Raw genomic sequence first — 13,029 nt, 5'->3', positions numbered from 1 at the left:
TCTCTACTAATGAGCTGATGATCTGAATCAGGTGAGTTTGATTAAGGAGACATGCAAAACATGCAGTGTTGGGGTGCCTCCAGGACCAGGGTTGGGAACCACTGATCTAGCAAACCATTAATGTACACTAGATTGTGTAAACCGCAAAATCTATGCATAATCTGCAAAATCATAACTGTTTTGCTGTTTAAATACTGTCTGAAAAGCCTGTTAAAAGGCCATTGCATTAAACTAATCCCATATAGTGTGACAACATGCCCCAACATGTGTTGACTGACTGTAAACCTGGCTATTCTAGGAAATATCCACTGCAGTAAAAAGTGGGACATACGCTTGAAAACAGCATTATAAGTCTTTCAGAATCCAATGATTCAGCTGAACTGAGCATACAGAATGAATAAGAACTGCCACAGACACAACCTACCCTAAATATATGCCTCATTGAGAGGCCAGAGAGTGACTACCCTCGGGCTCTTCCCCTTTTCCTTCGTGTACACAGCATGCGCCATGACGTCAGAGATCAGCTGACTGGTTTGTTTTGCTGGGCTTCACAGGACGAAGCGACGACACGCTACTGAAATAAAACGATTTCGCATTATTTAAAACATAACCGATTAAGATCTGTTCAGAGACAGAAAAGGAAAGAAATTAGGCAGGTTTGCCTAAAGAAAACGGTGTCTAATCTCATTTTAAACATGCCCTCGGAAAAGACATTTAAACAAAGGAGGACATTTGGTAAGTGCATCGAGTTCATATCATCAGAGAATTTATTTTCTACTGTATTTCTGGTATATGTATTCATTTTACATTTAGCATGACTCGTGTACATAAGCCTATATTCTGGGAAAGTTTATAATTGTCCTTTATATTTGTAATAGTATATACAGCAATACCCAGTGCCTAAAATACCTAAATATTGTAGTGATGAAACATTACAAATGTAATGCACGAATTTTATGCGATATAGAAAAATGGGTCGTGTTGTTGCACTACAAACAATCCAGTCAAACTGGGTTATAAGGGTGTCGGCCGTGTATGTTCAGACTATACAAACATACAGACTGCAGACGCATGACCATAACATAAACAACATAACGAGTTTCTCTTACCTTATTTACAACGTAGCAAAATCTATGTTGCAATGTCTTTGTTTGTGGGCAGATGTTAGCGAAACAGCGCGCTGCAGGATTGGGGGATGGGACTCGTCGTTTAAGGTTATTTGGAAGGACTCGAGTAAACAAACGACGATGCCGAATGAATATTCGTAATATTTTAATAGCTACTGTTCAAATAACATCGACATTTTCGAGATGTTTTTAAAAAAAAAAATCGTATTGCTGTCACAGTCATCACTGCGCTCAGTTATAGGCCCCAGTCTTATATCGGCGCTGAGTTATCTTTTTCATAACCGTTATCACTCTTGTTTTCCAATTTCCATCCCTTTTTGGGACTGAAGTGGAAAATAGCTGATAACATAGTGATTGACTTTTGACAGCATTTTAGCCTTTGTTTGTATTCATAACGTAGGCTACATATTTTATCGACACTTACATAAGAGAATATTGAAGTTTTTACTAAGGCCCGTCTCTTGATGTGAATAGTTATAAAACAAATAATATATCAGCCCATAAATTGCCTATCTTCAACCAATGTTGTGACAACCAGCCCAAACAAGCACATGTTAGTAGCGATGTCTTTCTAAAGTAGAATCGTATTAATAAACCGGTTTACACAATCGAACTAAAAAATTCGTTTACGAATTGAACCGAGCATGTTTGACTTCTTGATTCTATTACACGTTTTATGAACAGTTTTAATGAATGTCATTTTCAGATAAGAGGTGTAACGTTAAATGATCATTATATGTAGGTATGACTTTGTTTTTTTAATCATTTTTAGGTACAGATTTTATTAATAAAGCTAAATTAAGAAAGGATGAACCAGGTGTTCAAAACGAAACTAAAGAACCAATTTCGCGGAAATGGGTGAGGTTTAGTATATAGCCACCAAAAGTTACCACAGTTGCTCAATAATTGCACGTGTCATCATACATCAGAAGCATGTGCTCAGTCAAGTTTATGAACCATCACTCACAAGACCTCATATGGTCCCCAGACTGAAGTTTTATCTTGTTTCTTTGTGTCTCTAACTATTTTAAAACTTAGTTGGTCCTACAATATCAATGCAGTGATGTAGTTGTCTAGACTTGTCGTTTTATTGTTTTATGGTTGCTGCAGATACTGTCATGTCATGCTAGTTAGCTTGGTACACAAAGGCCTGCCTTGTTTCTTTTTCATTTCTGTTCATTAAATCGTTAAGAGAAAATGATGTGGAACAAATGCTTAAACAGCAAAGAAATAAACTAATATTCCAAGCAATTTAACTGGGAAGAACAGACATAAACACTGAAACCATTGTTGGGTGTTTTCTTAAAGGGACAGTTGACTGAAAACTAATATTTAATCATTATTTATGCACCCTCAAACGTATTCTCACCAACAACTTGCAACAGAACCTTCTTAGTTTTCGATGCCCTTCCTTGATCGGTTGAAACTGAACCACAAGATAGGACTAACAAGTTTAACGTGGACCTGTTAAAACGATTAAAATGGGTCCTTTGGAGAATTGATTGATACTTGAGACCCAAACCCATATCCAGCTCAGTAAAATGTCTGTGGTTTAATGCATTCTGTATTGTGATCTGCTGTATCTAATATCCGCTCCTACTTCCTCTTTACAGAGCAGCGGGTGGAGGATGTACGGCTGATCCGGGAACAGCATCCAAGCAAGATCCCAGTAAGCAGATTATATTTGTGTCTGTGGAGCTGGAGATGAAGATTAATAACCAATTAAAAAGGCTTGCACACATAGTATGCAAGTGTTCTAAAGTATCTACCAGTATTGGTCTTTATAATGGAATATTGTCATTAGAATATGGTCATATTTGTTCTGTTTGTTCTAGATGTGCCTTTTTTTTTTTTAGGACGTTACATAGTATTACCTATTTGCGTCCTATCCATTCACCATCACAAAACAGTAGACTAAAGTTCACTCACTCTAAAATGTAATTGTCATCATTTTCATGTTGTTTCAAACCTGTATGACATAAGTGACTTCTGTGGAACAAATAAAAACATATTTTCACAAATGCTTCAACTATTTTTGTTCATACAATGATCGTACATTGATCTTCATTGTATTGATAAAAAACTGAGGCATTTGTTAAAATGTTCTGTGTTCCACAGAAAAAAGTTATACTGCTTTAGAGCAACATGAGGGTAAGTAAATAATGATGATTTTCCAGTTTTTTGTTGAATTACTTGAACAAAATCAGATGGCCTTCAGATCAAGGTCATGATGTAAATTTTTTAAACACGCTCAGCTGTGTGTATTGAGCATAATAGGTTAATCTTATGGATAACCTCTAAAGGAAGCTTGTCAATAGACCTAGTAAAACAGGTAGCATATGAATGCCTGTGTTTGCATGTGTATATATAGGGCCTTTATCAGCCTCTTAAAGACCAGTCATTGCTATTATAGCCAGGTGTCACCTCTATTGATAATGCCTCAGGGTTTCCAGTCTCAATTGTTATTCAAGCTGACCAGGATAAAGTGGTCAGCTTCCCATTTGCTGAATAGACACAAACTACCACCCAGGGCAACTCCTTTGAATGGGAACATTTGGACACATTTTTTTTATTTATTATTATTATAAAACTTAATTTAAATGTTTTAAAACAATGAGCTGGACCAGAAAGTGGTCAAAGATAGTAAATGTAATAATAAAAATTCCTGGAATAAATGTCTATCATGCTTTCCATACAAATATGAAGCAGCACAACTGTTTTCAACATTAATGATAATAAGAAATGTTTTGAGCAGGGAATTAGAATATTAGCTTGATTTCTGAAGAATCGTGTGACACTGATGACTGGAGTAATGATGCTGTAAATTCAGCTTTGCCATCACAGGAATAAATTACAGTTTAAAATATATAATAGAAAACTGTTATTTTAAATTTTTATAATTTTACTGTTTTACTGTACTTTTGATCAAATAAATTCAACCTTAGTTAGCACAAGAGACTTCTTTAAAAACTTACTGACCCCAAACTTTTGAACAGTAGAGCACATACATACTATTTGGTACAATTTATCCAATTTAAATAAATACGCATATATGCTAATGTTTAGCTTGTTGGTTTTGTTTCAGGTCATCATTGAGAGATACAACGGAGAAAAGCAACTGCCGATTCTTGACAAAACTAAGTTTTTAGTTCCCGACCACGTAAACATGAGCGAACTTATTAAGATAATCAGGTAATATCAAGATAATACCTACTTCTTGCCTTTCATTATTAACTTCACTAACGCATCTCTGGTTCATGTGCATTTTCAATAGGAGACGCCTCCAGCTCAACTCCAACCAAGCTTTCTTCCTGCTTGTCAACGGTCACAGCATGGTATCTGTGTCCACCGCCATTTCTGAAGTCTACGAGCGCGAGAGAGACGAGGACGGCTTCCTGTACATGGTCTACGCCTCCCAGGAGACATTTGGAACTGCGTGTCCTCAGTAAAAAATGGCAAAACGATTGCCTTTCACTCTCGGACAATGATACAACCTACCCTGAACTCTTGTGACCTCTCCCTTGCAAATATCCCTATCCCCTTTCCCGTCCCCCATCCAAACAGGAACCAACTGAACTTTTAGTCATTTGGCTCACCAATCCCAGCCATTATCCAAAGCTAAATCCTAACTTCCCACATCTCAGCCCTTTAACCTCGACTCCCTCCAAATAATTTGAGTTTTAATAATGGAAGAGGAGTCGTTTGTGTTTAGGTTATAGGACAGGTTATGGTTAGTTGGACTAATGATCTGGATTTACTCAACACAAAGCTTTGAACGAAAGACTTCTGGGTGTAGAGATGGAATCATCTCAGTTTCTTAAGCGGTTGAATTTCTGAAATGGCATCTAGTGTAACATTAGGCGGCCAAATAGAGGTTATCTATCAGGTCCATTTTAGCTTGGAGGGGTCGCGTTCGCACTCTGGTGACCTTTAACCCCTCCCGCTGTTCGTCGAATCTCTTTATTTGTTGAGTTCGACAGCCTTTCCTTACCTGTAGGTGTTTTCCGCTGTTCCAATTTCCATGTTAGAAGCAATTCAGTCTTTTCACCTCCCCCTCGAGCTTTTTGCTAATTGGGTCATGAGCGTTGAGGTTCTTGGATTTCACAGCTCGGTGGGTAAGTCAGTGTTCGAAACGACATCCTACTTGCCTTGTTGACATTTGAAGTATGATCCAATGGGACGTACCTGAGGAAATAAATAGTAAGCGATTAATAATACAAGAAATTCTGCTTTGATTGTAGTGTGAAGCTTTAAAAGTGCAAGTTTAGGAAGGAAAATGTAATTATATTCAATGGTACACTGAGCGAATGAATGTGGCTTTAGCGATTGTGGCTCAAGGTAGTCAGGGCAGCTCAATCACGGACACGAGCGCTGCCCGAACATCCTTGCTCTTTTATGTGCACGCTTTTAGACTTTTCAATTTTATTAGAGGATTAATTACGCCTTTATAAATACACAACCGTGAGCTGTTGTACCCTTTCCATCTGTCTTACAGTAAACTGTACAGATAAGCTTATATGCCTTTTCTCCTGAGCATTTATTTGCTGTTTGTCTTACTCTTATTTAAAGAGATGTTATTTTTTCATTGTTTTGTTCATGTAAAAAACAATTCATATGTGCTACTATTGTGCAATTTACAAAAGTTACTGTTTGAATGAGAGTTTAACTTTAAAGGATTATCAACCCGTTATCGAAGTAAACTCATTTATGTATTTCTCCTGCTCAGATTTACAGCAATATCACACTTCTATTTCTGTTGATATTTTAAAAAATAAAAGAGAAATATGCATCCTGTCTGACATTTTCTTTGAGATTTTTTTTCTTAAAAATGTTTCTGAAAAACATTTTTAATTCATTTTTTAAAAAGTGTCAAAGTGATACATTATACAAAAATTCAATCAAACTTCATTAAACATTCACCTCAGAATACAAAATGGCTGCGTCAGCATTGTCGTTTTAGGTCAAACGCTTTCCTGCGATAATACTAGACATAATACATACAGCACGAAGTAATTCATGATCAGGCAACATGCATAGCCAGCGACCGCAAGCTCTTTGTAATTTAAAAACATAAATATCACCATTTGCTTTGAAACAGCAAAAATGTTTGACAATGAGAACAGAATGGCATCTATTGGCTAAATGGGCCTTATGGTGTAAGTCTGACCTTTTTCAATACTTGGAAAAATTTTATGCCAATGTAATTGAGAAACAACATGGAGAAACCCACGGCTCTGACCTTTGTAGTGTGACACTGAAAATGGTTTCCTCTTGTGTTCAGTTCTCAGTTCAGAAGCTAAATTTGTAAGTCTATGAAGCAATTTCTTATACAGTTTCAATAATGCTAGTGAATTAAAAAGCTCAACTTCAGCGGTCTCAAGTGCACTGACTGTAGAGACATTTTATCTGTGTATCATGTTGACATGGCACCTCTTAAGAGAATGTAATAAAAAAATATAATTCAAAAGTAGCAAATGTGTTTTCAAAAACCCAGATATTAAATACACCATGATTACAACAAACAGGAATAACACATGATGATTAAGAAGACTTCCTGTAGTCAAAAAGTAAAAAAATGACCTCAAGATGGAAAACAACATTTTCACTTTCACAATTGTCAGTTTCTCCTTCCTTTCTGAACTTCCAGAAAAAAAGACTGCCATTATCTTATTCCCAAAGGGTGACTTATAGTCACACCATGAGCAAAAAGACTTGGCCATAATTGTACGTTATTTGGTGAGCAAAATCTCGTTTTGCTTCCAAGAATGACATGTGCAGCGAATGTTGACTGATACACTATTGGATGCTCCACAGTGACTTGCTCAAGTGAGACGAACAGCGTGAAGAGAACTGAAGAACGCAAAGAGTGTTTGAGTTCTTCTTTGAACATCCTTTTACAAAGATCCACAGTGAAGTGATTCTTTGGCACAAGGCTTTCATCGGAAGCCATAACTGATGGAACTCCATCGCTCGATCCTCCTGTAAAGAGATTCTGTAATGTCTTTGCTCAGTGGAGTCTCACATCAAGTGTCTTTACACACTGAGGAAGGTGCAGGTCCAAACCAGTTCATTCGCACCATTTAGTCTCCTGAGTCCTGGCTGTCTGACTGCAGGGAATATTTCAGACGAAACGTCCCTGCAAAAACAAAAAGCAAAAATAATAATAATAATAATAACTTTTTAATATTTCTGAAGAAACCATGGTTGGTGTTTGCACACACAAAAGTCTTTGCTACAAAGCTAGGCTTATTTTTACTAGAGTATTGCTATGTGGTAGCTAAGGTGTTCTGAGTGATGTTATTATATGGTTGCTAGGTGTTTCTAGGTGGCTGCCATAGTTTCTAGGTGGTTGGTTGCTAAGGTGTTGATGCTGCTCTGCAGTTGCTAAGGTATTCTCAATGGTTGTTAGGTTGTTCTGGGGCTTCTTATGTTTTTTAATGGTTTTTGGTGCAATTCTCTATGGTTGCTAATGTTTGTGCAGTGATTTAATCCTCAATGGTTGCTAGGGTGTTTCTAGGCAGTTGCAAATGTGTTCTGGATGGTTGTCACAAATGTATGTGGTTCCTAATGTTTGCAGAATGGTTTATGGCACATAACTCAATGGTTGCTAGGGTGTTTCCAGGTGGGTTAGATGCATTTAGATGGTTGCCAGGAGAGTTACTATGCAGTTAAGGTATTCTGAATGTTTTCTGCAGATGAAATTTAGCTCTGTAGCTAATTCTGGGGCATTGGACTGTCCACAGTCATGGACTGTCCATTGTCCCTGTCTAATGGACTATTAAATAAAATAAAAATTTGGGTGGTTTTCAGGGTGTTGCTAAGAATCTATGAGTACTGTTTTGTTAGCATTTGTTTTATGGTTGTTAGAATGTTCTGAGTGGTTGCTAGGGTTATTCTAGACAGTTGCAAGGGTATTCTGAGTGGTTGCTAAGGTGTTCTGAGTGAAGCTACTCTATGGTTGCGGAGGTTACAAAAGTATTCTGAGCAGTTGCCATGGGTGGTTGATAGGGATGTAACGATTAACCGCAAGCCGGTTGAAAATCGATTCAAATACGTGACGATTCAAATCGGTTGAGATGCTAAACAAATCGCGATTCATTTAGAGGTAGGAGTTAATATGAATGTATGTTTGAAGGGAACTTACTGTCTTTAGAAAAGTTTAGATGGTATTTTTTCTTTTTATAATGCATATTAAAGTTCATAAGTGCAGCAATGCAAGTGCTATATTAGTATATTATTATAGTGTTATATTTCAATTTCACAAAGAAACGTGGAGCATTTTGTCCAGGCAAAAATAAAAGAAAACATTTAATTTATAATTTGTCTTACATCTCATTTTGTTAAAAAAAAAATTGTGAATCGAATCGTGAAATCAAAATCGTGATTCGATTAGAATCTAATCTTGAGTTGAGTGAATCGTTACATCCCTAGTGGTTGATAAGATGTTATGTGGCTTTTAGCATGCTACTCTACAGTTGCGGAGGTATTCTAGATGGTTGCTCGAGTGTTCTGGGTCACTTCTATGTACCTTTAGTTTTTTTTTTTTTTTTTTTTTTAACAAATAGGGTGTTCTAAGTGGTTGCTAGGGTGTTACTATGTGGTATGTGGAATGGTTTATGACTCCACATGATTTAGTGTTGCTTTATGGTTGCTAGAGTGCTCTCTGTAGTTACTAAAGTTATTCTAGACAGTTGCAAAAGTATTCTGGGTGGCTTCTTGGGTGTTGCTAATTTGCTCGTAGGATGTTCTGGGTGGTTGCTAAGGTGTTAGGAGTTTGCAAGCACTACTTGCATACAATGCTGTTACCTTGTTGTGCAGAGTCCATTGCTGGCTGCTTGCAGTCTTGTGCTCGATGCCCACTCAGCCCACAGTTATAGCAGGACACATTCCCTGTTTTCTTATGCCCAGAGCTTCCATTTCCCATCATTCCATGGGGCTGGTACACACCACCCCCTCCCCCTAGAAAACCCTGCACTGATGGAAGCACAATATTTTGTTGCGAGTCATGTGATAGACTGCTGTTGTAAATAGGTGGGGCCACCAGGGGGTAGGAAAAGGGGGAGGCGGTACCACTTCCTGTAAGGAGGGGGCTGAAATGAAGCAAAGGCCCTAACGTGAATACTGACGTTCCTGAAAACGGATGAGGAAAGTATCCGGCGTAACTAGCTGGAAGTGCCCCATAGGAGCCACAGTTACCGCTACAACCGCAAGAGCTACAAACGCACAACCAGTTCTTACGTCTGTGAGGGTCTTTAACCCGGTCGAAGGAAGTGTCACGTGATAAAGGGGTCATTGGACTGGAAGGAGCACTGGAATAGCCTGAGGAGGAACTGCTGTCCCGTGGAATGGGCAACGAGTTGTTCTCAACGTCTACTCGTAGCTCTTTACATACACACACAAAAAAAATCATAACCTCTTGAATTCATACAAATATATGGCATATACTATACTTTAAACTTTTGAATATTTTAATTTAGATGCAAATATTTTAAACATATTCATTAATTATTTTATTTTTCAGAAGTCTGTGTACAGTACCACTTCCAGAGTGTGCGTGTGTCAGGGGTCCGATATGACTGGAAGGGCTCACTCTGGCAACCCCACTACATGAAACAGGAAACTGAGATAGCACGTATCTCTTCTCCAGCTTCTCTCTGACAAGAAAACAAAAAAATATAATTTATTATTTTTTTCATGTACCATTTGATAATAAACAATGGCTGGATCATGAATGTCAACGATTTTTTTTATAGAACATAATTTCCCAGCAATGACACCTAGATGGCGCTGTGTACAAAAACATCCCAGCACTTACCGCATGTGCATTATTCTGCTAGTGCATCAGTTTGAAGCTTATCATCTATGTAGACTTTGATTTTAGAAACAAAAGTTGGGATGTGAAAAACTACATATTTTTTAAATATAGTCGGGTATGATTATGCTGGCTCAGGTTCTAACGGGGCCTTTCAGTTCAGGAAGTTTACAATGTTGAGTAAAAGTAAACACTATTTAAGTTTTAGCTAGTGTCAGAGAGAACCATTTTATTAAGAATGAGACATGTGAACCAGTATAACCTTTATTGTTGTTTCCAGGCATGGAAAACCTCCCGAGGATTATTTCCTGTTATCTGTTAAGATATCTTAGCTCCCACAGCTCCACCTGAGCAATGGAAACTTGCTGATGTGAGAAATGGAAAAAGAATTAGAATGGTGTGTTTTCACTGAGGAATAGTGACTTGCTCCACTTCCGTGCTGATCTTAAACTCTCGATGCCAAACTCTTAATCTGAAGGAAGTGATCTGCCCTGGAATTGTGGAAACTGACCATTTACCAACATTTAAATAATTGTTAAAATGCGACAAATATGGGTTACAGAAATAGTTTGCCCAAAATTGTTCCAAACCTTTATGCTATTATGTTTTATAACTAGGAAAAAAGTTTTAAAAAAGTACTCTACATACAATGCTGTTAAACGGTTTGGGGTCAGCTTGATTTTTAAAATGTTTTTGAAGTCTCTTAGGTTCACCAAGGCTGCATATTTGATCAAAAATTAGGGATGCACGATAGACCATTATTGAAATCGATCTGAAAAAAATTGTGCCGATATGCCTTGCCGATAAGAGGAATAGCTCACATGTGCTCAGGGTGTGTTAGCGATAAGATCACGTCAGCAGTGGCCCTAACGTGAATACTGACGTTCCTGAAAACGGATGAGGAAAGTATCCGGCGTAACTAGCTGGAAGTGCCCCATAGGAGCCACAGTTACCGCTACAACCGCAAGAGCTACAAACGCACAACGAGGAACTGGAGTTAGCGCTGTTTGCTTGCACTGAGGCGTAGCCGCTATTCTCTGTGGATGCTGGGCTAGAACTGGGCGTGACTGCAGATGTACTGTTTACACAGTAGGTGTTGCCGGGTACTGCCGCCATGGGAACGTTGCTGGTCGTTGCTATAGGAACTCCACTGACAGGCGAGAAGGAGGGTCTGGTGGAGGAACTCGATGACGGGCAGGAGGACAGGGTGGAGAAAGGGTACGATCCTGTGCGTGGAACAGAAGAAGACACTTGTAAGTGTAAGGGTGGGTGAGAAACATGATGGAGGGTGTTAGACGTGGAGGTGAGAGCAGTGCTGGTCTCCACCATGAGACCTGGAGGGGAGCGAAGCACTGTGAGGGGCCCACGGGGGACCGACATGTCCTGGTGCCCCGGAGAACCATCAAGATTCAACCCATGGAAGATGTTCTCCAGCCGGACACCCACGGTGACCCCAGACCCCATTGGTTTGGGACGTTCTTCTGAAGAGAGAGGGGGTGGACGAGGTTTGCGGGGAGAGCTGAGAACGCGGCCTGGGGAGGGGAGGGGCAAGGATGGTGGGGGCAAACTCATTTGGGAGGGACAGAGGGAGGGATCGTTCTGGACCGGTAGGACTTGGGCAGTGGGACGGCTGGGACCGGTGGATACCATAGGATTGAGGAGAAAGCATGACCGCTCTTTCTCACAAGGATCCAAACCAGACTCTAAACCTGAAAGGAGATATAGACCTAAAATGAAATGACATGCAATTATTTAATAATTATTTCACCTTACATTTTTAGGGTAATGAATGAACCAGAAGCATCACCAACCGCTAATAGACATTTCACTCATACCAAGGGAAAGAGCCACTTTAAGACATGTACCTCCTCCATGGTTAGCTGTTTGAAGACAGGGTAGTATTTATGTAACCGTAGTTTACGAAGCCAGTCCAGGATGCTGTTCTGCTCAGGGCTGGGCTGCTGGGACTGGGGTTGGGGTGCGGGGTTTGTGAGGTGCATCTGTGGTGGACTGGCCTCCCCCATGGCAGTGCCGGGGAGGATGGCCACCGCTGTCTGAGGGGGGAGAGGGGGCAGGTGTGCAGGGGAGCTCTGCAGGAGGGGCGCATGGACGCTTAGGACAGGCTGGATGCTGGCGACACCACAAATGGGCCTGGGACAGAGTGAGAGAGGGTTTATGGATGGAGAGAAGAGAGATGTGAGAGTGTTTGTGTTGAGGGATTGTTAAACTCACCTCGCTCCCCTATACTGAAGCAGACAGCCCAGATCTGCAAAACATGGAAGTGATAAAGTGTGATTAAGAAATATAGCTTGATTTGACATGACATGCCATGGGTGAATTTGTTTAAACAAAATGATACCTATTTAGGACCATTAAAATGTATTTTCAGAACAATTAAGAACTTCATCAAAAGCACAGTAAAAACAGTAATATTGTGAAATGTTATTACAATTTAAAATAATTTAATACATTTAAAAATTTAAATTTCAGCATCCATTACTCTAGTCTCCAAAGTGTGATTAGGAAATACAGCTTGATTTGACATGAAAAGATTCAACTGAATGGTTGAAAATTACAGAAACATATAACAGAAATAATCGAAATTAAAAATATAAAATTCATTTGAATAATACAAACATAAAAACAATTAACATATAATTTATATAAACAAAATAACTCCTGCTTAGGACCATTAAGATTTCTTTCAGTTCTTTAAATTGAAATCGTTTTTTAATTGAATATAAAACTCAAGAAGGTGCGCTCAGCAAAAATGACGCGAATATTGATGGTTTTCACGCTTAAGTAAAGTAAAAGACCGCTTATTAAACCAGAGAAGGTGAACGTGTTGGTATTCTTGTGGGGGGAAAAAACAAAACAAAACATGCAAGCACTGTCACCGGCAGCAAGTTTAGTTTTACTTTTCTTTACCTTTCTTTTTGTTTTGTTTTCATTTTGAAAAGCTTATCTTTGCTGTTTACCTCACCTTATGCTATGGAGGCTCTCTCTCTCTTTTTTTTTTTTTTTGATTCCACAGTGTTTGCTAAACATTCTGTAATTTATTAGTCATTATATAGCCTAATACAGCGTGTA

At 38.9% G+C, this 13,029-nt stretch overlaps 2 protein-coding genes across 2 annotated transcripts in view; one reads left to right on the top strand and one right to left on the bottom strand.

Annotated features, from left to right (window-relative positions):
* Positions 1-526: 526 nt before the first annotated feature.
* LOC107707525 (microtubule-associated proteins 1A/1B light chain 3B) lies at positions 527-5,712 on the top strand. Its single transcript, XM_016511586.1, has 4 exons — positions 527-735; positions 2,741-2,796; positions 4,213-4,319; positions 4,402-5,712. Exons 1-4 carry the CDS (start codon positions 696-698, stop codon positions 4,574-4,576), a joined length of 378 nt encoding a protein of 125 aa, XP_016367072.1. The 5' UTR covers positions 527-695; the 3' UTR covers positions 4,577-5,712.
* Positions 5,241-13,029, bottom strand: part of LOC107707415 (zinc finger CCHC domain-containing protein 14-like) — a 31,055-nt gene continuing 23,266 nt past the window's right edge. Inside the window, exons 6-12 of the mRNA XM_016511403.1 lie at positions 12,470-12,471; positions 12,172-12,205; positions 11,805-12,090; positions 10,842-11,691; positions 8,934-9,272; positions 7,150-7,263; positions 5,241-5,312 (exon numbers count right to left, since the gene is read on the bottom strand). Of these exons, the coding sequence (XP_016366889.1) occupies positions 7,208-7,263; positions 8,934-9,272; positions 10,842-11,691; positions 11,805-12,090; positions 12,172-12,205; positions 12,470-12,471 (1,567 nt within the window). The 3' untranslated portion in view covers positions 5,241-5,312; positions 7,150-7,207. The remainder of the gene's footprint in view (positions 5,313-7,149; positions 7,264-8,933; positions 9,273-10,841; positions 11,692-11,804; positions 12,091-12,171; positions 12,206-12,469; positions 12,472-13,029) is intronic.

This window comes from Sinocyclocheilus rhinocerous, unplaced genomic scaffold (genome assembly GCF_001515625.1).
Source record: "Sinocyclocheilus rhinocerous isolate Xijiao unplaced genomic scaffold, SAMN03320098_v1.1 scaffold534, whole genome shotgun sequence".
NCBI lineage: Eukaryota > Metazoa > Chordata > Actinopteri > Cypriniformes > Cyprinidae > Sinocyclocheilus > Sinocyclocheilus rhinocerous.
This window is presented reverse-complemented; position numbering and strand designations above follow the sequence as displayed.

Bases quoted from the DNA above. Each gene is read 5' to 3' on its own strand.
- LOC107707525 (XM_016511586.1), top strand. From the start codon at position 696: ATGCCCTCGGAAAAGACATTTAAACAAAGGAGGACATTTG. The intron at 736-2,740 runs GTAAGTGCATCG...TCCTCTTTACAG, and splicing joins TAAACAAAGGAGGACATTTG to AGCAGCGGGTGGAGGATGTA. The intron at 4,320-4,401 runs GTAATATCAAGA...CATTTTCAATAG, and splicing joins GAACTTATTAAGATAATCAG to GAGACGCCTCCAGCTCAACT.